Below are 21628 nucleotides of genomic sequence, written 5' to 3'. Positions count from 1 at the left end.
ATTTCAAGAGGGACCCATCTTTCTGAAAGGCCAAATCTTGGACAGCGAACCCCCAATCAACTGCCAACAACGCTCCTCCGGGTTTGATTCATGTTCTCCTGAGCGGCGACAGCGACTCATTCGTGCAGCCTCTGCATTCGACGGCGGCTGTCTTCATGTCTCTCGTTTAACCCACCTTTTTCCATCGATCAATTCCCCCTCGGGCGGGCATGAACCACCTGGTTCCGCAGCCCCCTTAACCGCCTGTCGTTTCCTTCCAGGGACCCCAATCTCGCGCCTATGCGACGCACGTCGGTCTCGCTGCCGACGAAGCACATCGCGCACGACCCTCACGAAAAACCCGACCGCTACCGCAATCCGCGGGAACAGAGTCTGATCATGAAGATGCAGTCCGCTTGGGTGTCGCAGTCGCAGCGGGCGCGCTACATCAAGACTGGCGCCATCATTTTCTTGGTGTTTATCCTTTTTTACTGCTTCTCACCCTCGGGAGTGGACATCTACAATGGTGGTAGGTTGACCTTGGGTTAGAGGAGGGGTTCCTGAAATATTCCCTGTTTTGCTTACCCCTTTTTTTTCTTTGTTTTTTGAAGGAACCTCAGCCCTAGGGGGACAGAAGTCGAACCAGGGTCAAACACCGTCCGACTCGTCGTACGGCACCGATAGATGCACGAGGTCCTATTCCAAGGACAAACCTATTGTGCAATATGTCTCCATGATTGATGCCGGCAGCACCGGCTCGCGCATCCACGTCTACAAGTTCAACAACTGCGGCGCCGCTCCCGAGCTCGAAGGCGAGATCCTCTTCAAGCAGACCGAGAAGATCGAGGGCAAGAGCAGTGGTTTGAGTGCCTACAAGGACGACCCGGAAGCCGCGGCCAAGAGCCTGGATCCTCTCCTCGACGCGGCGCTCAAGGTCATACCCGATAAGTTGAAGGCTTGCAGCCCGATCGCCGTGAAGGCGACCGCCGGTCTGCGCCTGGTAGGCCCCGAGAGGAGCGACAAGATCCTCGCGGCCGTCCGGCGACGCCTTGAGACCAACTACCCCTTCCCTGTGGTGTCCCAGGAACAGGGCGGAGTGTCCATCATGGAAGGCTCCGACGAGGGCGTGTACGCGTGGGTCACGGTCAACTACCTGCTCGGCAAGATCGGCGGTCCCGACCGCAGCGAGACGGCCGCCGTCTTCGATCTCGGCGGCGGCTCCACCCAGATTGTCTTCCAGCCCAGCTTCGAGGGCCTTGCCTCGGGCGGCATGCCGGACAAGCTGGCCGAGGGCGACCACAAGTACGATCTGGACTTTGGCGGCCAACGGTTCACCCTCTACCAGCACTCCCACCTGGGCTACGGCCTGATGTCGGCGCGCGAGGCCATCCACGCGAGGCTCGTCCAGGACCTCCACGAGGCCAACAAGCCCGACACCGCCTGGACCAAGCAGCCCGTCATCAACCCCTGCCTCGCGGCCGGCACGTCCAAGACGGTCACGGTCAAGCTCGCCGACAACCACCCGCTGGGCGCGACCGTCGAGCTCAACATGACGGCGCCCTCCACCGCGGCGCCGGCCCAGTGCCGCAGCCTGGCCGAGCGCATCCTCCGGAAGAACGCCGAGTGCAAGCTGGCGCCGTGCTCCTTCAACGGCGTGCACCAGCCGTCCATCGCCAAGACCTTCTCGCGCGAGGACATCTACCTGCTCTCGTACTTTTACGACCGCACCCAGCCGCTCGGCATGCCCGAGTCCTTCACGCTGCGCGAGCTGGCCGACCTCGCCAGGAGCGTGTGCGGCGGCGAGCCCGCCTGGGACGTCTTCGCCAGCGTGCCCGGCGCCCTCGACGAGCTGCGCGACCGCCCCGAGCACTGCCTCGACCTCAACTTCATGCTGGCGCTGACCCACACCGGCTACGAGATGCCGCTGGATCGGGAGGTGCGGATCGCCAAGAAGATCAAGGATAAGGAACTCGGCTGGTGTTTGGGCGCGAGGTAAGCCTTTTTTTTCCCTTCCCAATATTCTTTCTTGCTCTTTTTTTTTTTTTTATCCCGTTATCCGTTCGGCAGACAATGACTGACCCGCCGTGTGTACAGCTTGCCGCTGCTTTCCAAGGGATCGGGTTGGCAATGCAGAATCACCGAGACCCATTGAAGGCGATAGCTCGCTGCGTCCGGGAGAGAGCACGATTTCCTGTTCATCTATGACATTACAGGGCAAGGCTGATTGGCAGCATATACTTGATTGAATTGGCGTTATGAGGGATACGATTAGAGGTTTCGAGGGCTTCGTTAATTTCTCCAACCCTCACTGGCACGGCACTTTGCAAGGGAAGACGGAAACAGTACTTTATTAATGAACCGAAGCTTGAATTTCAACATCTCCCGGCGGCCGCAAAAAGGCCCGGGCCTTTTTGCTCATTCTCATCATCCTTTTGCTTCAGTCATCCTTTTTGCTTCTGTCATCCTTTTGCTTCTATGACGGCGATGCAGACTATGCTTATCCGGTCACATTGCTGCTTGGGTATCCCCATTGTCATAACCTTGTTCCTTGGGACATCTAGGGTCGTCCTCGTTCCACCTTCTTTTTTGTCCCCTTTTTTTTTTCCCTCCATGTTCTGGACATCGCCCATGTTCGTGCCTGGATGATTTAGACCGGCGCGCAATTTTATTTTCTTTCCCTCATTTCTTTACGTAGAGACCTGCACGCTTTCCAAGACATCCTCCAACACGTCTTCAACCGTCCACCCCTCGAGCATTCCCCTCACCGTCGGCACGTCGCTCCCCCACTGCACGCTCCGCTCCCTCTCGGGCCGGCCGGCCGCCATGACCAGGTTGAGGCGGTGCAGATACACCTTGCGCAGCGCCAGCGCCACCAGCGACGGCGTGACGTAGTCGAGCCCGTGCAGCGGCGCGAGCGACCTGGCGAGCTGCGCGAGGTGGCGCGTGGCGGCGGGCGTGACGCCGCTGCCGGGGGCGACGGCGCGGTGGGTGCGCAGGAAGGCGACGAGATTGGCCTGGTAGCGCGTGACGGATATGGAGGTGTGTGCTGTGCGGGAGAGTTCGGAGAGGTGGGAGATTTCGTGTTCGGTGAAGACGGGTGTCTCTAGCGATGGTGGTGGAAGTGGTGAGCGGAATGCTTCTTGTTGTTGTTGTTGCTGCTGCTGCTGCTGCTGTTGCTGAGAGAAGGTTGAGAGGTTGTTCTTGGTGTTGCTTCTTGTACTGCTGCTGGTGCTGGTGCTGTTATTGCGGGTGAGCCAGTTGGTCTCTTGGTCGATGTATGGGAGACCGAGGCCTGTTGCTCCTCCTAGGGAGGACTGGCGGTTGACTTTGACCACGCTGCTGCTGGATATTGTGGAAGCGGCCTCGTCGGGGTCGTCACCCTGATCGCCCGATTTGGGGCTAAACTCTTCGTCGAGGTAGGGGAATCCGTCCTCCGCCGGATCGTGCCAATGGCTAAGATAGAAGAAATCGTTCAGGTGGGGGTTGACCCGAGCCTGGCCACCGCTGTTGGCGCCGACTAATGCGATGAAAAGGAACTGCTTCGGAGCAGTTTGGACGCTGGTTCGGGTAAATATCCGGCGCGTGCGGAGGAGTTCGAGGGCTTGTATTTGAACGGCTCGCGGGGCACTGTCGAGGTCTTTGGCGAGGACAACGTTTGCGATTCGGGCTTGTGCAATGCTGGAGCTGCTTCCACCGGCTGGCGGTGAGAGTGGCGTCATGTGGCCGCCGATGCGTGGGGACGGATTCATCGGGACGTAGGACCCGGGCGAGGAGGCGCCCCCGGTCGACAATTGCGACGCTTCATTGCGCGGCCGGTACGGAGAGACGGAGCGAGTGTTGCCTGGCGACGGGGGGACTCGAGCTGGTTGGACAAACAGCCCTGTCGCAAACTCTTCGAGCGTCGTATGGGTGTGGCAGCTGACGATCGCGGAGCTGAGGTTGAAGGTCTTAGAGGCCACCAAGCGTAATTCCTCGGCGAGGTCGTCGACGCTATCGAACTCGGTGCTGATCAGGCAGTGCTCGCGAGCTATGAGGCAGAGGAGGACGGCCAGCTCGAGGTCGCCAAGGCCGTGGATTTTGTCGAGAAGCTGCGGGTCGGCCATGACCCCCAGATTCTACAAGCTGGCGCAACTCCAGCCAGGCCATGAAAGAATCCGGAGGGGAGACAGTTGGAAGTCGACACAGCTTCGATCTTCTCCCGGACCGAACTTGGACTTCACCCCCAAACCTGCCTCTCCCCTGATTACTCCTTTCACACCTCCTCGTCGTCGTCATACAAGGGCACGTCGCTGATGTGTTGTGTTTCCATGACTGTTTTTGCCCAATGCGCGAGAGAGGCCCGAATCTCTTTTGTCTCGCGTGTTGTGACTGCTCGTGTGCCCCGCGGCCATTCCCGTTGTCACAGAGCTCGGTTGGGCTGTGCCGCCCGAGAGAAGGAGCTCGGGTCAGCACGAGGCGACAGCGGGAAGCGGGAGGACATGTGGGGGCTCCCTCGAGCTCGCTACACTAGTCCGAATACCTCTTGGTTTCGTCAGTGGGCCAACATCTTGCGTCGGTGATTGGCTCGCACCAATCAGGTGCCTGTCTGCCGTGCCTTTGCAGCAGGCGGAGGCTTGCAGCCAGCCATCCGTGGGTCAGCCAGCCATTCACGGGTGCGCCATCGTCACTCTATCCAACGCTTGTTTGGAACTCGGTTCCCCGACAACAGCCCCGTCATTCATCACAGTACCCAGACGGTCGACGGTCCCCTCCAAGTGGTCCATTCCATATCTTTTGCGGTCTGGGTGTCTTTTCCCTGGGAGCCAGTACCTCCTGCTTTTTGTCCCAAAAGACGATATCTGCGCATCGCGGGGTGTTTTCGTCCTGACGTTGCTTGACGAGCCTGATCGCACTTCCCACGCCGTCGTCTAGTTTCACAAAACAACCGGCGCCATGGCTTCCAGGAAGAAGGTTCTGCTGAAGGTATGATTACCAGGGCGGCAACAATGTGTTTGTTCGGCGCTAATAGGATCAAATGCAGGTCATCATCTTGGGCGACAGCGGTGTCGGCAAGACTAGTCTGATGAACCAATATGTGCGCTGCCGATGCCTCTACCCGAATGTTTACCCGCAACGTCCACAGCCCTGACTTGCTGTTCGACTACAGGTCAACAAGAAGTTTAGCGCAAGCTACAAGGCCACAATTGGAGCCGATTTCTTGACGCGTGAGGTCTTGGTGGACGACCGCCAGGTGACGATGCAGGTTCGGCGCCACCAGAGCCCGAGAGAAGAGGGTGTTGTGTACGGGAGCAGAGCGCGCTAACATATGGTCTAATGCAGCTCTGGGACACGGCAGGCCAGGAACGATTCCAGTCGCTCGGCGTGGCCTTCTACCGGGGAGCCGACTGCTGTGTGCTGGTATACGACGTCAACAATGCCAAGAGCTTCGATGCGCTCGACAGCTGGCGAGACGAGTTCTTGATTCAAGCATCACCGCGCGACCCAGACAATTTTCCGTTTGTGGTTTTGGGCAACAAGATCGACGTCGAGGAGAGCAAGAGAGTGGTGAGTTGGAGACCGAGTTGGGAGCTATGTGAGAAGGTCGGCTTCTGACGGACCAGTAGATCTCAACCAAGCGGGCTATGACCTTTTGCCAGTCGAAAGGCGGTATCCCGTATTTCGAGACCAGCGCGAAGGAGGCGATCAATGTGGAGCAGGCGTTTGAAGGTACGCCATCATCGAGAGAGACCGAGGGGTGCAGAGCTGACCAGTTCCAGTCATTGCGAGAAATGCGCTGCTCCAAGAAGAGTCGGAGGAATTCAGCGGAGACTTCCAGGACCCAATCAATATCCACATTGAAAACGACCGGGAAGGGTGTGCTTGCTGAGCAAGATAGGGGTGGTCTAGATAGCTTCGCAATTTTTTTTTTTTTTTCGCCAGGTCCTGTCTTTTTTTGGCTTTGTATGATATCATGCTCGGTGTGTCTGGCGTGCTTCTCCCAAACTGCAGAGTCGGGTCGTCATTTACTCATCAGGCAAGCTTCTCCTCAGGCTGTTATTAGAGACGCATTGGTCTAAGTTGTATGAGGCGTAGTAGGAATGCTAAGACACTGGTTATATAACATCATGAAAAGAGAGGCGAGGGCGTCCCTTCGATAGGTACGGACGTACGGATTCCACAGTACGTATCAGTTACGGATAGGCCGAGGCAGAAGCGGTCAACTTCAACCCTAACCCGGCATCTCGAACGGCCGCCGTTTCTGGCTTCGGTTTACGGCTTAGGTACTGCGTAACGGGGCAGTTCGAATCGACCAGGGGCATTCTTGGCGGTGGTGGGTGAAGTCGGTTTACTTGGAAGTTTCCCCTTCCTCGGTCGCGTGTGTCAGCATCCAGCCATCCAAACCCTGGTCTTTTGAGACACTGCGGGCAAATGTTGCGGCAGCTTGCGCGCCCACTCCCAGACCTCGACTTTTTCGCTCCTTTGATGTTTTGACAGTCTTTTCGTCCCATTTTTGCGCATTTCAAGTATTCGAAATTTTCGTGTTCGAGCTGTCCCGGTCCGGCCCCGACCACAACACGGTGCAACTTGATCGTGCTTTCTCTGGGAGATGCAGCGCATGCCCGATGCCCTATTTGTTGTCTCCCTCTGTTGCCTAGTGTGACTGAGCATTCCCCCCCCTTCCCCCCCTCTTCGACTCACTATCGCTCCTATCCCGACTGCCTGGTGCCGACTCCGGGGTTAGAGCCAACGAATGAACAACGAGCGAAGCAAAATAGCAGTATCACAGCTCGCCATGACGCCCATCGAGCCCGTTCTTCCTGCCGAGCTGGCTCCGGAGCACACGGATGCGGGGCATCCCGGTCCCCCCACGCAAACAAACAACACGACAACTTCTTCTCATCCTTCTTTTCCGTCTTCTTGTTCGTCTTCTTCTTATTCCTCTAGGCGCAGGTCGCATTCGGTGACAGCATCCATGCACCAGGGCGCAGACCTGGGCTGCCAGCTCTTCCGCTCGTTATCCGCGGCAACAACGTCCGACTCGAGGACGACGACAGGTGCGAGTACAGGAAGCGGCAGCAGCATGAGGGAGAAACTCGGCCTGGGCAGCATTGCACGTCGCACTCTGGGTATCACGCTGCTGCTGATCGTGGTGTTTCTCTGGACGCTGTCCAACTTCCTCGCGAGCGTGAGTTGCCGTTCCCCATCATTTCTGCCTTTTTTTTTTTTTTTGGCGCGCTGCATTTGGTATAGAATCACATGGGCTAACACGGTTCGCGCGCAGTACATCTTTTCGGACGGCACCTACAACAAGCCTTTCTTCCTCGTCTACGTCAATACCTCGTGCTTCGCCATCTCGCTCATCCCGCTCACCATCCGCTACGTCAAGCAAAACGGAGTGGGCGGGCTGGTAACCGCCGCCCTGCAGCTGTGGCGGGAAAAGAGATCCGGGTTGACGCTCCTCAAGACGGCGGACGAAGAAGGAAGGCGGTGCGGGGCTGCGTACGACGACGGCGACGCGGCAGAGAGGTTGCTCGTCGACGATGAGGCGGGCCTGGACGTGCTGCCGCCGGGAAAGGACGAGAAGCTCAGCGTGGGCGAGACGGCGCGGCTGAGCCTCGAGTTCTCGCTGCTGTGGTTCGCCGCGAACTACTTCGCTTCGGCCTGTCTCGAGTACACAAGCGTGGGGAGCGTGACGATCCTCACGTCGACGAGCAGCATCTGGACCCTGGTTTTCTGCGCGCTGACCAAGGTGGAGACATTCACCCTGCGGAAGTTGGTCGGCGTGTTGGCGTCCCTGGTGGGCGTGGTGCTCATCTCCTCGGTCGACCTGTCCGGGGCGAACGATGATAGCCGGGGGAGCTTCCCGCACAAGACGACGGTGCAGATCGCGATTGGGGATTCCATGGCCTTCTTCAGCGCCATCATCTACGGTGTCTACGTCACCGTCATGAAGAGGAGAGTGGGTAATGAGGAGCGCGTGAACATGCCGCTGTTTTTCGGCCTGGTGGGTCTGTTCAACGTCCTGTTCCTCTGGCCAGGGTTCTTCATCCTTCACTATACCGGCATCGAGCCGTTCGAGCTGCCCCCGAGCGCAAGTGTTTGGACCATCATAGCGGTAAGTTCTTGGAGCGCGTGCGCGAACAGCGAATTGGGCTGACACATCCCAGGTCAACTCGATGGCCTCCTTCTTCAGCGACATCCTCTGGGCGTACGCCATGTTGCTCACCACGCCACTCGTCGTTACCGTTGGCTTATCGCTGAACATCCCCCTCTCGCTGATCGGAGAGATGATTCAATACTCTCAGTATTCGAGCTGGCTCTACTGGGTGGGAGCCGGAATCGTGTTTATTTCATTTTTGTTTATCAACAATGAGACTTATGAAGAGACCACAGGCGGGGACGATGGGCAGGTTCGCGGAGTGGAGGGTTCAGCGGCATAGTATGGAGTCGCTGCCTGGCTTGGCCTCTGCGAGATCTGGCCTTTTTTGTTTTTGTTTTATGATCAACAACAGTTAAGACGAATTCAAGATACCCACCATGGCATGCCATGGGCCATTGAGCTTGGCACTCGAAACGACGAGTATTTCTAGCCCCCTAGGTAGCAACCGCACTTGATGCTCCCTGCTCCGTCAGGAGATGCTAGCGTGGTTCTCTTGAGTTCGATGCAGCCCTGCCAGTTTTCAGCAGCGTCAGAGTTGACCCCCTATGCCCAGGAGTTCGCCAGAGCCAGTTGCGGAAACTGCACGGGAAGACTATCACCATCTCAACCTTCACGGCAAAGCTTGACAAGGTTCTGCAAGATTCGGCATCGCTCATCTAGTATTTGCTGAAGAAGACTTCTACATCAACGCCACCCCCTCAATGCTATATACTCGAACAAACTTGGAACTCCAATGCCGCTATGTGACAACTTTTCCCCGTGGTATGCCCGCCTGTCTGATGAAAACAAAACCTTAACCAAAGCGCCAAGCCGCTCAATGCCGCCAAACAAGCAGATACAAAGCCGCCACAACCCAACAGAGAAAAAAAAAATACGAAAATACGGGAGTCAACAAAACCATCTCACGAACCGATAACCGCAACGACGACGGGCTCCGTGCTTGAGTCGTCCGACGCAAACGGCAACTTGGCGGCGGTCCCCTGCATGCGTGTGTGCGTGCGTGCGTGCGTGCGTGAGTCCGTCCGTCCGTCCGTCCGTCCGTCCGTCCGTCCGTCACCAGTCGTCCGCATCCCCCGCCCACTGGTCCCCGACGTCCGCCCATCCGCACCCCCACCTGCGCCCTCCCGTCTCGCCGCCCAGCCGCAGGTCCGCGGCCTTCTCCCTGTCCTCGCTCCAGCAGCGCACGAGGAAGTCGTCGCCCACCGTCACCAGCCGACCCCCGCTCGTCCACGCCACCGCCCCGACCTCCTTCCCGTGGCCCCTCACGAGCGGCGTGCCCCTGCGCACCACGGGCGTGACGCCGCCGCCGCCGCCCTGCCTGCAGGACGAGAACATGTGGCTCATGCTGTTGGCGCGCGCCAGCGAGGCGGGTGCGGCGGAGGAGGCGGATCTCAGCCCCGGCCGGGGTCGGGCGACGGGCGCCTCGTCGGTCGGGCTGCCGACGTAGTAGGTTTCTTCGTCCCGGTCCGCGTCGGGCAACGACCAGGCGTCGCGCAAGTAGCGCTCGTCGGTGGGGAAGAGGACGGCCGCGCCGTCGGAGCTGCCGACGGCCAGGAGCTCGGAGCGGCCGTCGGCCGCGGCGGGTCGGATCGCGGCTTTGACGTAGAAGCTCGTGGCGTGGAACAGGGGGTGGCGGAAGCCGTAGAGCGGGCCGAGGCCTTCGTGGGCCGCGCCGTGTGGATGGTGGCGCCGGCGCGGGGGCTCGGTGCCCGGGCGGGCCGGGGTCAGCTCGGTTGCGTGGCCGAGCACGAGGTGCGCGGTGCTGTAGGCGTAGACGGTGTTGTCTTTGCAGAGGGCGTACAGGCGCGCGCCGTCGCCGCCGAGGACCATGGAGCAGATGCCGAAGGGGCGGAAGGCGACGTGACCCGGGGGCGGGGAGGTGAGGGAGATGGGCGTGCTGGCTTTGTGGTGTCGGCTGGTGTGGACTGCACGGATGTCCCAGAGCTTGATGCTCGCGTCTGCTTCACAGGCACTAAGGAGGAGGTGTTCCCGGCCGGGAGGGAGGAACTGGAGTGCAGTGACGGAGACTTCACCGGCACGGCCCGGGACTTCGCCCAGGCGGGCCACGTCGCCGAGGTTGGAAGCGGGCTGCTGCTGGCTTTTGCCTTGCCGCGTCGTCCGGGCATGTGCGTCGTAGATGCTGTTAACTACACAGCCTGGGTTGACTGCCTTGGGAATAGAGTGATGCAGCCCGGCCTCGGAAACGATACTAAAGTCCTGCACCGGCCCGCCGCGGCACCGCAAGTCGTAGATCTGTATGCTGCCGTCACGGCCGGAGGTCGCGAGAACGCAGCTGGCGCCGCGACCGGGCTGGAAACGTACTTGCTTCAGGGATGCCGTATGGTGGCCGAGGATGGAGACCGGCCGCTGTGTCATCATGTCAATGACCCTGCTTGTCTGGTCTCCTGATGCCGTGGCCAGCAGGTGGTCGTCCTCGGAGAAGGCCAGATCGATGATGGCATTTCCATGAGCTCGGAATGACAGATGAATCTTGGAAAAGTCCTTTTCCGAGTCCAGCAGGCGTATAAAACCTTCCTCGTCCCCGACCGCTACCAAACTGTTTTCTGGAGACGAGTGAGCCAACGGAACGTGGGAAAGTTTGGGCTTCCTAAACTTACTATGACACGCCGTGGTACAGAATGGGATGGCACGGGCCGCCCCTTCATGACTAGACGAGAAGTGAACATCCTCGGGCCGGCTCTGGAAGTCGGCCGTCTCGGTCCTCCAGTCTAAACAGGAGTCAACCACAATTCCCAAGAGGAAGGAGGCGGCTAGAATGCGTACCTCCAACAGGACACTCCAGCAGCCGCTCACTTGCATAGCGCATGGAGCCCGTCATCCTCTGAACAAGTTGAGCGCCCAATCCTCTCCGGTACAACTGCACGGGCCCCTTAGCAGGTGCAGCCACAACCTCCTGCTCCTCTTCCTCGTCCTCCGAGACGTCATCATCTCGCAGCACACCATCCCGCAAGACGTGCCGGGATTTCAGCGACTGGATGGGGCTCCTCAGCCCCGGCTTCGAGTCGGCGGTAGGGAGAAGAGGCGACGAGTTCAGCGGAGAGGGCAGGTACGCGCCGGCCTGCTTCTCTGGCGTCGAATGGTTGAACTTGCGCCGCTTTCCCCTGTGGGCATCCTCGGAATGGGGTAGGCTCTCCTCCGAGATGGGTTTGAGGGGGCTCGACGGCGTCTGGCACCGATTAAGGGCCGGTGCCGTGAGATCACAGAGGGCCTTCCGGGCAGCACTCGGCTTGGAGGAGACTCGGGATCGTGGAGTGAAGAACCGCTGAAACTTCCTAGGCGTGATCGACGGGTTTCTTCGCTCCTTGGCCCGACTTGACGGCGCCCTGGGTGGTGACGATGCTATGCTAGCGTTCGAGGCGACCGATTTTCGGGTAGGTGAAGAAGGAACCCTGTCTGCCATAGTCAATGGCCCCCCTCCTCTGTTCGTACCTGACGCCAATGGATCGGAGAGAATGAGAAAGTATCGGGGAGGAAGGGAGACTCGAAGAAAAAAAAAAAGAAAGACAAGGGAATCGAGGGCGACCAACAATGCTTTTTTTTAAAGTCCTACACAAAGCAATTTTATGCCAGGTCGGTTCCGTCCCCCTTGATACTCAAAGTGAACACGCAGAAGATGGCGGGGGTTGGCGGATTGCCCGCCGCTCTTTGCTGGGGAAAGACGCGGTCCGCGGTACGGTGACGCGCTGAACTCGCAGGGATCTTTAAGTGCTTCTTAGTGTTCTGCCCTATCAGATGCCGGGTTGGCGATCTAGAGACGTGTCGAGCCAATCAGCAGCTCCGCCGTGCCCGCCCAGACCGATCCTTGAACGCGGCGGCGTGGGCGTTGGAAGAACAACTGACCCCCACTTTTGCAGCGGAGCAGTAACAGTTCCGCCTTAGCTAGGTAGTTATCGCTTATCAGTCTGCATCTCCGCCAAAAATTTCGGCGGGCAGCGGGAGCGCGGAAGCCGTGTCCGACTGCACACAAGAAGACATCGACAGTACGGCCCGGCGAAGAAGTCAGAAGTCGCATCGGCCGCCACTACACAGCCGGCGCCATGGCAATTCAGAAGAAACACGGCAAGGGCCGTCTCGACAAGTGGTACAAGCTCGCCAAGGAGAAGGGATACCGCGCGCGTGCAGCATTCAAGTTGATCCAGCTCAACAAGAAATATGGCTTCCTCGAGAAGAGCAAGGTCGTGCTCGATCTCTGCGCGGCGCCCGGAGTATGTTCAACCGATTTGCGCTGCACGCAGCTCTCTGAAGGCTGACCGAACCCAGTCATGGTGTCAAGTGTGTGCCGAGACGATGCCCAAGGACAGCATCATTATTGGCGTCGATCTCGCCCCGATCAAGCCGATTCCCAAGGTCATTACCTTCCAAAGCGACATTACGACTGAGAAGTGCCGTGCGACCATTCGGACACACTTGAAGACATGGAAGGCCGACTGTGTGCTCCACGACGGTGCCCCCAACGTCGGTACCGCTTGGGTTCAGGATTCCTACAATCAGGCTGAGCTGGCCCTCCATTCGCTCAAGCTCGCCACCGAATTCTTAATTGAGGGGGGAACTTTCGTGGTATGTTTTGAAAAGAAGCCGAGAGGAGGCTGGTGAGCGGAATAATGCTGACCTTCCCGACAGACCAAGGTCTTCAGATCTAAGGACTACAATTCCCTGTTGTGGGTTCTCAACCAGCTCTTTACAAAGGTTGAGGCGACAAAGCCGCCGTCCTCTCGTAACGTCTCGGCAGAGATCTTCGTCGTGTGTCGCGGCTACAAGGCGCCGAAGCGCATTGACCCGCGCTTGCTCGACCCCCGCTCCGTCTTCGAAGACCTGGCAGACCCGGCGCCCAACAATGAGGCCAAGGTGTACAACCCGGAAGTCAAGAAGCGAAAGAGAGAGGGTTACGAGGAGGGTGACTGTACGCGTCCATGTCCCGCTCTTACTTTAAACGTGCTGACGCCACTGCAGACACGCAGTACAAGGAAATTGCTGCCAGCGAATTCATTCAGACGACCGATCCCCTCGCCATCCTTGGGCAGTACAACCGACTGACGTTCGAACAACCAAAGAATGGGGACGTAGCCCTGGCGGCCCTGGACAAGTTGCCCGAGACGACGCAGGAGATTCGCCATTGTTGCGCGGATCTGAAGGTCCTCGGAAGAAAAGACTTCAAGCTCCTTCTAAAATGGCGTCTTAAGGTCAGGGAGATCTTTGGTCTCCCTACTAAGAAGACCACCAAGGCTCCTCTCGTGGAAGAGGTGGCTGAGGTGGAGAACATGGACGAAGAGCTCAAGATCCAGGAAGAGCTGCAGAGGATAAAAGATAAGGAATTGGCGAAGAAGAAGAAGGAGCGACGAAAGGAGAACGAGAGGAAGCATAAGGAGATTGTGCGCATGCAGATGAACATGACAGCGCCCATGGACATCGGTATGGAGCAGGAGGGCCCTAGGGGCGCAGATGCCATGTTCCGCCTCAAGTCGATCGATCAGACCGAGGCCCTACGCAGGATAGCCAAGGGCAAGATGGCCACGATTACCGAGGTCGATGCCAAGAAGGACCGCGACTCCGGGATTGGGAGCTCGGGCGAGACGGACGACGAGAGCGACGAAGAGCTGGACCGCTTGGAACGCGAGCTGGACAACATGTACGAATCCTACAAGGAAAGAAAGGCGGCTGCGGACGCCAAGTACCGGGCGAAGAAGGCGAGGAAAGAGTACGGGGACGACGAGTGGGAAGGTGTGTCGGCGAGCGAAAAGGAGGAGAGCGACGATGACGACGAGATACTCGAAGAGGAAAGCAGCGATGATTCCGACGCCGAGGAGCGCGGGGACACCAGCAAGCCGCTTCTGCGGGACCTTGACAACACCCCCCAGGACGGGGCCGGGTTGTCAAAGCGAGCCCGGGGATTCTTCAACCAGGAGATCTTCCGGAGCATCCCCGGGTTATTGGATGTCCCGGAAGACACAGAGGGTGAAGATGAGGCGAAAAATGCGGATGAGGGGGCGGCATCCAACGGCGAGGACTCGGACAACGATGTGCCAACCATTGAGGAGCAGAAGAAAATGCGCAAGGAGAAGGCGGCACGTAAGGAGAAGGAGAAGGAGGACGACTTTGAGATTGTCAAGCAGGACCAGGATTCCGACGACGACTGGGAGGAGAAAGAGAAGAAGAAGAAGACTAAAGATGGCAAGCCCAGTAAGTCGCCGCTCCCGGATCCGCCTGTTTCAGAGGGCTAACACGTCTAGATATCGACATCATCACGGCCGAGGCCATGACGCTAGCGCACCAGCTTGCGCGCGGAGAAAAGTCAAAACACGATCTCATCGACGAGGGGTACAACAAATACGCCTTCAAGGACCGGGACGGCCTGCCTGACTGGTTCCTTGACGACGAGGCCAAGCATGACAAGCCGCACAAGCCCATCACCAAAGAAGCAGCGGCAGCCATCAAGGAGAAGCTGCGAGCCTACAACGCCAGGCCGATCAAGAAGGTGGCCGAGGCGCGGGCACGGAAGAAGCTCAAGCAGGCGCAGAAGCTCGAGAAGCTCAAGAAGAAGGCTGATCTGCTGGCCGGGGATGAGGTATGTCCGACAGCGCTTTGTTTCTTTCGTCCTGCCTGGTCCGCATACTAACCGGCTCGCTACAGGGCATGTCGGAGAAGGAGAAGGCCACAAGCATTGCTAAACTGATGTCGGCGGCCGCACGGAAGAAGAGGAAGCCGCCGGTCAAGGTGATCAAGGCAACGGGTGTGAACCGTGGTATCTCTGGCAGACCCAGGGGTGTCAAGGGCAGGTACAAAATGGTGGATCCGCGCATGAAGAAGGAGATGCGGGCGTTGAAGAGGATTGCGAAGAAGAGGAAGTAGCCCAGGAGGCTGAGCCGTCGAGCTTTCTTTCATATGTATGCTGGTCACGCCGAGGGTCTGTTCGCTCGGTCTGGGAATATCAATAATGCAAGCATGGCCCTTGCTGTTGTTGCAAGCTACTTGTTTCTGTTGGCTACTGACCTGACGAAGGTGCTGAGGGGGTAGAGCGGCCCGGTGAAATCCATGTCGTACCTGATCTGGTATCAGCATAAGAGGATCCGAAAGAAGTCGTTGACCAGAGACCTACCAGTAGTTAACAGCAATACACACCCCCTCGGGCGAGCAACTCTGCGAGACTTTATGGTACCTGCGGCTGGTCAGCCTCGATCTCCAGAGTATTTCTCCCCGCGAGACTAAAAGGTAACCCACCACATGCAAGGCAGATACAGCATATCCCCCGGATTGAGCGTTACCCTCATCGGCCGCACCAATGCCGAATACGGCGTCGCATTCTCCGCAGGCCTGTCCGGGTCCCACGTCGGGAAGGGGACGACGGCGTCCTCTCCTCCCTCGAGCACCAACCTAAGCCCTTCCTCCTCCTGCTCCCCGTCCGGGTCCGGGTCCGGGTCCGGGTCCCTGACGTACACGGCCGAGCGCAGCTCCCTCTCGCCGACCGCCGGCTGGCAGACGGGCGGCAGCAGCACGAAGTGCTTCCGGCCGGCCACCTGCACGTACACGTTCTCGTAGTTGTCCCTGTGCAGCGCCGTGACCGAGCGGCTGTTGCCGATCCACAGGTTGACGGCGTCCGGGTCGCGGGCGAGCGCGATGCGCGCCCAGGGGATCGAGGGCGGCACCGCGTCCAGGAGGGCGCGGTACTCGTGCCGGAGGTTGTCGTTCTGCGTCTGCGCGTACCGGATCTCGCCGCCTCGTCTCGGAGTAGACCCCGTCGTCGTCGTCGTCGTCGTTGCCGCCGCTGTCTCCCCGGGCGGTGTCTCTGCTTCGGGGGCCGCCGGTAGTTGTGATGGTGGTGGTGATGGTGGCGATGGTGATCGTACTGGTGGCTGTTGGGTGAAGTGTTTCTCTTGGGTGGTGAGGTAGGTCAGGAAACCGTCGAAGGGCTGGTCCTCTTCGTGGGGTTTGGCAAAGACTAGTGTGGTGGTGCCGTCGGGGTGGGTGTATGGCGTTGGGGCGTCGGCGTTGCTGAGTCCATTGTCAGTATATTTCGCATTTTTATTTTATTTCTATATTGTTAATTTCTTTTTAACTATTTCCTTCCTTGCTTCCCCTCGTTATGTTCTTTCTCCTTGCTCGTCCTGTTCATTCTCAGGGAGTGATGGGAGAGTAAGAGTGCGGGGTTCAGAATGAGGGCAGGCCATACCCAACTGGCGTGACGGCAATATTTACGGGCTCGTCACCCAAGACCTCCTTGAGATAGTTGACATTCCACGTCCGTGTCGCCTCCCAGTTGAGCGCGGCGCCTCGTACGACGAAAGGGGTGTTTCGAGCGACGAATCTCATGAACTCGAGAGCGCTCGGCTCCTCATCGAACTCCTCGATGACGCTACTATTGAGTTCATGATAATTCTTGATTAGCTCGGCAATAGGATCCTCCGTCTTGGCTTCTTCCATCTCCGTGTCGTGAAATCGTTGATGAGCGAGGCTTTCATGAGCGCAACTCGATGAACGATTCTTGACTGCCATCGGTTCGGCTTCAAGGGGACAGCTTAACACCCCAAAGGTGGTTAGTCACTGTCTAATTAAGCAGGCAGCCCCGTTAATAATGCCTAGCTTATTAGGTACATATGCATGTATGTATATACGGATCTGTACTTGTACTGTGTATATGCTTGCTTGCAGCTTCCTTCCGTCCTCCAAGAAAGACCCTGGCATCCCACAATGCGAAATAATAAGTGCATGGCCCCGAAATATTTCAACGCACTTGCATCGATATTATGTCCACCTCGGCAACTCCCAACATTCAACACTCCCTGACTCGGCTGTGGCGGCGGCCCTGGTGGCATCCAGCGCCGTCGGGTGCCCGTCGGGGACCCCTCCGACTTGGCAGACTTGCCCAGTTCCCTGTTTTCGGCAAGTTGACCCCTGTGCTCGGCAGCAAGGAACGCCATTGCTTCATCAACCGATGACTTCATGACAAGTTGTTCTGGGTTTCCCATTCTGGGCCCTCTACACTATGATTGTTTTAGCGCAACGACATGCGGCCCCACTGGATAACTAAACACAAATCGGTTCTAATGTTTCCTCAGCCGCAGTGAAAACACCTTGATTGAGAAGCGTTCGCTCAGAACCGGGCGGCGACGTACTCCATCCAGCAAAATACACTCCTTTCATACCCAATACATCTCTGAAACGAGGCAAGTTTCCTCGCGGGGTTTCGTGCACCATAGGACTGTCAAACCCGGAACATCGTCATTGCCGCCACCGAAGATATCGCAGCCTCTACACGCTGCGTCAAGATACCGTTCTGGGCGAGATATCACCCACCATCCTGACACCCCGGCCGACGATCCGTTGCCACCGAAGGACAGAAGAACTTCTTCTCCCTAACTTTCCCTTTCTTTTTTTTTATTTTTCTTTCGCTTTGCGCGCGGGGATTATCCACTCCTCTTTGCCTCCATTCTCGGCCAAGACAACGATCATGCGCTGCAGCTTATAGCTCCACCCCCCTCCCATCAAAAAGGTGCTTCACCACGCTCTCAGCGCATGCACGCCCGAGCTTTGAGAGGTTCAAAGCCATTGTGTCTTGCTGTAGGCTTCTCAGCGGCCCCACGGACTGAGTGCTGCCCTCCGTTTGTCGGACACAGACTCACATATGGCGACACCCTGAGTCCCTGCTTATCATGCTCTGGTACCTCCTCTACCCGCTAAGAGGGTGCGTCATATTGCCTTGCTGTCGCTTCCTCCTCCATGGACTCCATATTAACCCTCCTGCAGCACGACCGAGGCGCCCGTGCTGGTTCCTGACCATCCCCTCCGAAAACTCTTCTGGCGATACGGAACCTGGGCCGCCCGCCATGTCAACATCGTCCTGCCTCTGTCGGGCACTGTCATCTTCTTTTTCCTCTACCTCTTCGCCTTTCTCTACACCACCGAAGCAACCACCAACACCAACGGCGTGCCTCATCTGCCCCACCATGTCTGGACTGCTGCTCAGCCCTTAAGCGCCGGTTCTGATGTTGAGCCCGATGTTATCATGCGCTCCATCTGGATCCATGGTAGTTATATGAAGGCCATCGATCGAGATGTCTTGCTCGGGGCTCTCGAGATACAGGACGAGATCCTTGGCCCCACGGTCAACTTCAACCCCCGCGAGGCACACGGCCATCCGTCGCCGCTCGACACGGACGGCGACCTGAGCCGCCAACAGCGGGACTCCTTCCACATCTCCAACGGCGTAACGAACCAGTCGTGGTTCTTCCACTCGCCGTTGCAGTACTGGGCTGGTTCTGCCGAGAACATCGCCGCGGACGACGACCTCGTTGCTACCGTGAACGAGAAGAAGACGCAGTCGACCCTCGCCAACACCACGCTGCGGCACTCGATCGTTTTCAGCGGCAAGCGCTTCGAGGAACGTCGGCTCGTCGCCGCCGATGCCCTCGTCATCACCCTCATTCACATGCACGACTCTCCCGTCGGCAGACAATGGGTAGCAAAGGCGGGCGCGCTAGCGCAGAATTCGAAACAGGACTGCAAGTGGAGGGTTATCCCTCCCGACGGCAGGAGCCCTTCGAGTCAGCTGTACAAGTTCCAGTTTCAGCCCATGTCGTCGTACGACTGGGCCATGCTGACACTGGCCTACTCCCTTGCCTTAGCAAATCTGTTGCTTCGTCTGTCCAAGCTGCGTGCTGTCAAGTCGAGGCTCGGCCTCATAGTCACCATCCTGACACAGATCGCAGCGTCCATCGTCTCCAGCTTCACCGTCTGCGCCATCTTCAAGATCAATCTCTCGCGCGTCCCACACTATGCCTACCCGCTTGTGGTTCTCGCTATCAGCATCGAGAATTCGTTCAGGTTGATAAATGCCGTCATGATGACCTCCTCGACGATTAGCACCAGCGACAGGGTAGGGGAAGCCTTTGGTACAACGGCCCACATCGCCATTGCCAACCGCGTGCTAAACTCGCTCCTCCTCTACTCTTTGTCCAAGGTCACCTCTCCCGGTGTCTCGGCCTTCTGCACCTTTGTCGCCATCGCTACCCTCTTTGACTTTCTCTACCTCGCCACCTTCTTCCTCGCAGTCCTTAGCGTTGACGTACGCCAGAGGGAGCTCGTTGAGCTGGAGAAAGCCTCGCTGAGGCGGGCTAGGTTGTCTCAAGGAGGCTTGCGTAGGCAATCACGGCTCTACGGCGTCTATCCGTCCCGACTGGGTGACACAACCATGTCGACGACGATTGCAGGCTCCATCGTTGTTCTCGGATTTGTCCTGATTGTACAAGCCCACTACAGCTCCGAGGGTGGTCGTCAGTGGCTGAATCAGCTCTTAAACTTGTCGTGGGGACGGGTTAGGAACCATTCAAAGCCGTCGCTACTGATCGACTTCCACCAAGCGAGGAGCCCGACTTCTTGGCTTGGCCTGCAGGACCACGAGACAGCCCAAGAGGTCATCAAGGCCATCAAGCCGTGGGCCCACAGCTACATTGCTCGTGTTTATGACCCTATCATCTTCGTCATGAAGGGGGCCGACCGCACGCCGCATACAAAAGAGCCATTCTTATTGCCCGCCGTGTACGACTTCATCCACCACCAGATTCCTCTGTTTGTCGTTTCGCTCCTGACAACACTGGCGGCGCTGCGCCTGTTCACGAATTATCTCATTAAGGCTCAGTTCGAGCACGGTTACGGGTCTGGCTCCGACGATGAACACCTCCTGTCGATGCAGTCTCTGAGCAGAGGGCACACGCTGGACGTTGCCATGCTGGCTGCATCACCCAGAGGTCAACTCGTCTCGGTCGGGCTCGACCGAACCATTCAGATCTGGGACGTGTCCTCGGGCTCAAGAAGCCGCGTGTTATCCGACCCTGATGTGCCGCTTGAGAATCCGTTCCCTGTTTTGAACCTAGCGCTTGATGACAGATCAGGATTGCTAGCATTGGTCTCCTGGCAGAGGGTGTTGGTATGGAATGTCGAGAAGCAGCAGTGGACAAGAGCCATAAATATCGACCTGGGCGGACACAGGCCAGAGGCCGTGTTCTTCGTCACAGACGCCCCGGGTGCGGTGCCATCTCTGGTACTGGTCAGGAGAGACGGTATCGGCCTTGAGGTGCAGGTGATGACCGGGGATGTTCGGGATTTTGCGATCTGCAGAACGCCTCTGGTTTGGGCGGTGCACTTCACCGCAGGAGGTAAGTTTTGAAGCTCCTGGCCACCCTCGGCTCCGTTCGCTAAGACGTCCAACAGCCAATGCCCAACAGCGAAGTCCTCACCCGGCCATCCTCACAGCCTCTCGAAGAAGCTGTATCCATCTTGTCCGGCAGCAGGACAACGAGTGGTTGTCGGTTGAAGTCAAACTTAAAGGGAATCCGGGGCCTGGAGCGGTTCACTGTCTGCTCCCGCTTGCAGCTCTTTCCAGATTCCTGGTCGGCAGGTCCCATTCCGTCGATCTTGTCGATATGGATTCATCAACCATAATCCATACCTTCCATACGGAGACGATGCAGCCGCGGACGCTAAAACAGATCACTCTAATGCGAATTCATCGGACGGGTCTCGCATCCTTCACACTGTCCTACACCAGCGCCGAGACGGGCGACCTGGTTATCCACACGTATCTCCCGGAAACCGGGGATCAGCATCAACCCAGACCTCCCTCGAGTCCCCCCGAACTAATCCCTTTGGATGCGTGGACATTGACGAGAGAACATATCAAACATATCTCATACCCAGGGGCTTGGGAGGCCCTCCCGTCGGGAAGCATTGTCGGCGTCCGCAGACAGCAGACGACACCCTTGAGCCCCACAATAACACCATCAAGGATACCTGGGCTGCGGAGGAGAGGTGCATACGGTACGATCATGGACGATCCTAACCCCACATCATCGACGACGACAACAAACGCACAATCCCAGGCCTGGGAGGCCTGGGTCCTGAATCTTCGGCCCGGCGCCAAATCCGAGTTCGAGACTCGCCCGCTCGACGAAGACGCCGATGTGGACCAGCAACAGCAGCACTTGATGATATCCGAACTGGGGCCTATGACACGGCTTGGCACGATGAGTGTTGCCGTTGGCTTTGGAGATGTCATCAAGGTGCTGAGCGTGGGCCATGAACATTTCGACCGTGCGCGGGGCGGGTCGTTCAGCTTCAGCGACGAGGGGCTGCAAGAGGTCATGGCGAGTCGGAAGAAGAAGGGTGTGGGTGCTAGCGGGGTGGGAAGGAGTGGTGGCGTTCCCGCGGGGGGGGGGGGCACTGGCCAAGGGGTGAAATCAGGACCTAGGTAATGATGAGTTCATTGCCTTACGTAGGGAGGGCACTGGACGCTTGGTTCGTGGAAAGTATACCGCCGTATAACATGCCCGCTTCATTACTCTATTCACGACTTTGTCCGTGTCAGTGGATCCTCTCCTCTCATATCCTTCCTTATACATAGAACCTCGAGATATCAGCACAGCCTACTACAACTGACAATGAAGTACAACACAGAATAAGACAGAAGAAACGCAGGATAAAGGAAAGGAAGGCAACGAC

At 57.9% G+C, this 21628-nt stretch overlaps 8 protein-coding genes across 8 annotated transcripts; 5 read left to right on the top strand and 3 right to left on the bottom strand.

The window, feature by feature from the left end:
- The first annotated feature begins 50 nt into the window (after nt 1–50).
- On the top strand, nt 51–2293 carry MYCTH_2300848 (uncharacterized protein). The gene is made up of 3 exons (XM_003661400.1): nt 51–508; nt 600–1971; nt 2074–2293. Exons 1-3 carry the CDS (start codon nt 280–282, stop codon nt 2129–2131), a joined length of 1659 nt encoding a protein of 552 aa, XP_003661448.1. The 5' UTR covers nt 51–279; the 3' UTR covers nt 2132–2293.
- Nucleotides 2294–2470: 177 nt separating this feature from the next.
- On the bottom strand, nt 2471–4391 carry MYCTH_2077534 (uncharacterized protein). Its single transcript, XM_003661399.1, has 2 exons — nt 3306–4391; nt 2471–3080 (listed from the first exon to the last, which is right to left on the bottom strand). The coding sequence occupies exons 1-2, from the start codon at nt 4080–4082 to the stop codon at nt 2667–2669; spliced, it is 1191 nt and encodes a 396-aa protein (XP_003661447.1). The 5' UTR covers nt 4083–4391; the 3' UTR covers nt 2471–2666.
- A 162-nt stretch (nt 4392–4553) lies between these two features.
- Nucleotides 4554–6071, top strand: MYCTH_2300844 (uncharacterized protein). The gene is made up of 6 exons (XM_003661398.1): nt 4554–4941; nt 5000–5053; nt 5126–5221; nt 5299–5523; nt 5583–5685; nt 5736–6071. Exons 1-6 carry the CDS (start codon nt 4912–4914, stop codon nt 5843–5845), a joined length of 618 nt encoding a protein of 205 aa, XP_003661446.1. The 5' UTR covers nt 4554–4911; the 3' UTR covers nt 5846–6071.
- Nucleotides 6072–6588: 517 nt separating this feature from the next.
- MYCTH_2300840 (uncharacterized protein) lies at nt 6589–8486 on the top strand. The gene is made up of 3 exons (XM_003661397.1): nt 6589–7144; nt 7241–8074; nt 8127–8486. Exons 1-3 carry the CDS (start codon nt 6932–6934, stop codon nt 8397–8399), a joined length of 1320 nt encoding a protein of 439 aa, XP_003661445.1. The 5' UTR covers nt 6589–6931; the 3' UTR covers nt 8400–8486.
- Nucleotides 8487–8990: 504 nt separating this feature from the next.
- MYCTH_2300837 (uncharacterized protein) lies at nt 8991–11729 on the bottom strand. The gene is made up of 3 exons (XM_003661396.1): nt 10904–11729; nt 10738–10848; nt 8991–10683 (listed from the first exon to the last, which is right to left on the bottom strand). The coding sequence occupies exons 1-3, from the start codon at nt 11538–11540 to the stop codon at nt 9173–9175; spliced, it is 2259 nt and encodes a 752-aa protein (XP_003661444.1). The 5' UTR covers nt 11541–11729; the 3' UTR covers nt 8991–9172.
- A 264-nt stretch (nt 11730–11993) lies between these two features.
- On the top strand, nt 11994–15179 carry MYCTH_2300833 (uncharacterized protein). Its single transcript, XM_003661395.1, has 6 exons — nt 11994–12345; nt 12401–12697; nt 12761–13040; nt 13091–14317; nt 14368–14702; nt 14768–15179. The coding sequence occupies exons 1-6, from the start codon at nt 12178–12180 to the stop codon at nt 14984–14986; spliced, it is 2526 nt and encodes an 841-aa protein (XP_003661443.1). The 5' UTR covers nt 11994–12177; the 3' UTR covers nt 14987–15179.
- On the bottom strand, nt 15121–16552 carry MYCTH_2024024 (uncharacterized protein; the record flags this gene model as incomplete). The annotated part of the gene is made up of 5 exons (XM_003661394.1): nt 15121–15178; nt 15234–15293; nt 15356–15843; nt 15982–16126; nt 16305–16552. Coding segments are annotated over 5 exons (999 nt in total), but the record flags the coding sequence as incomplete, so codon positions are not given.
- A 1005-nt stretch (nt 16553–17557) lies between these two features.
- MYCTH_2300826 (uncharacterized protein) lies at nt 17558–21451 on the top strand (the record flags this gene model as incomplete). The annotated part of the gene is made up of 3 exons (XM_003661393.1): nt 17558–17792; nt 17879–20286; nt 20342–21451. Coding segments are annotated over exons 1-3 (3452 nt in total), but the record flags the coding sequence as incomplete, so codon positions are not given.
- Nucleotides 21452–21628: the final 177 nt, after the last annotated feature.

Source organism: Thermothelomyces thermophilus, chromosome 2 (genome assembly GCF_000226095.1).
Source record: "Thermothelomyces thermophilus ATCC 42464 chromosome 2, complete sequence".
Classification (NCBI taxonomy): domain Eukaryota; kingdom Fungi; phylum Ascomycota; class Sordariomycetes; order Sordariales; family Chaetomiaceae; genus Thermothelomyces; species Thermothelomyces thermophilus.
This window is presented reverse-complemented; position numbering and strand designations above follow the sequence as displayed.

Bases quoted from the DNA above. Each gene is read 5' to 3' on its own strand.
- MYCTH_2300848 (XM_003661400.1), top strand. From the start codon at position 280: ATGCGACGCACGTCGGTCTCGCTGCCGACGAAGCACATCGCGCACGAC. The intron at 509-599 runs GTAGGTTGACCT...AAGGAACCTCAG, and splicing joins AGTGGACATCTACAATGGTG to CCCTAGGGGGACAGAAGTCG. The intron at 1,972-2,073 runs GTAAGCCTTTTT...CCGTGTGTACAG, and splicing joins GGCTGGTGTTTGGGCGCGAG to CTTGCCGCTGCTTTCCAAGG.
- MYCTH_2077534 (XM_003661399.1), bottom strand. From the start codon at position 4,082: ATGGCCGACCCGCAGCTTCTCGACAAAATCCACGGCCTTGGCGACCTC. The intron at 3,081-3,305 runs GTCAACCGCCAG...CCATCGCTAGAG, and splicing joins CCAGCAGCAGCGTGGTCAAA to ACACCCGTCTTCACCGAACA.
- MYCTH_2300844 (XM_003661398.1), top strand. From the start codon at position 4,912: ATGGCTTCCAGGAAGAAGGTTCTGCTGAAG. The intron at 4,942-4,999 runs GTATGATTACCA...GATCAAATGCAG, and splicing joins GGAAGAAGGTTCTGCTGAAG to GTCATCATCTTGGGCGACAG. The intron at 5,054-5,125 runs GTGCGCTGCCGA...GTTCGACTACAG, and splicing joins CTAGTCTGATGAACCAATAT to GTCAACAAGAAGTTTAGCGC.
- MYCTH_2300840 (XM_003661397.1), top strand. From the start codon at position 6,932: ATGCACCAGGGCGCAGACCTGGGCTGCCAGCTCTTCCGCTCGTTATCC. The intron at 7,145-7,240 runs GTGAGTTGCCGT...GTTCGCGCGCAG, and splicing joins TGTCCAACTTCCTCGCGAGC to TACATCTTTTCGGACGGCAC. The intron at 8,075-8,126 runs GTAAGTTCTTGG...GACACATCCCAG, and splicing joins GTGTTTGGACCATCATAGCG to GTCAACTCGATGGCCTCCTT.
- MYCTH_2300837 (XM_003661396.1), bottom strand. From the start codon at position 11,540: ATGGCAGACAGGGTTCCTTCTTCACCTACCCGAAAATCGGTCGCCTCG. The intron at 10,849-10,903 runs GTACGCATTCTA...ACTCCTGTTTAG, and splicing joins GCTGGAGTGTCCTGTTGGAG to ACTGGAGGACCGAGACGGCC. The intron at 10,684-10,737 runs GTAAGTTTAGGA...ACTCGTCTCCAG, and splicing joins CTGTACCACGGCGTGTCATA to AAAACAGTTTGGTAGCGGTC.
- MYCTH_2300833 (XM_003661395.1), top strand. From the start codon at position 12,178: ATGGCAATTCAGAAGAAACACGGCAAGGGCCGTCTCGACAAGTGGTAC. The intron at 12,698-12,760 runs GTATGTTTTGAA...CCTTCCCGACAG, and splicing joins TTGAGGGGGGAACTTTCGTG to ACCAAGGTCTTCAGATCTAA. The intron at 14,703-14,767 runs GTATGTCCGACA...GGCTCGCTACAG, and splicing joins ATCTGCTGGCCGGGGATGAG to GGCATGTCGGAGAAGGAGAA.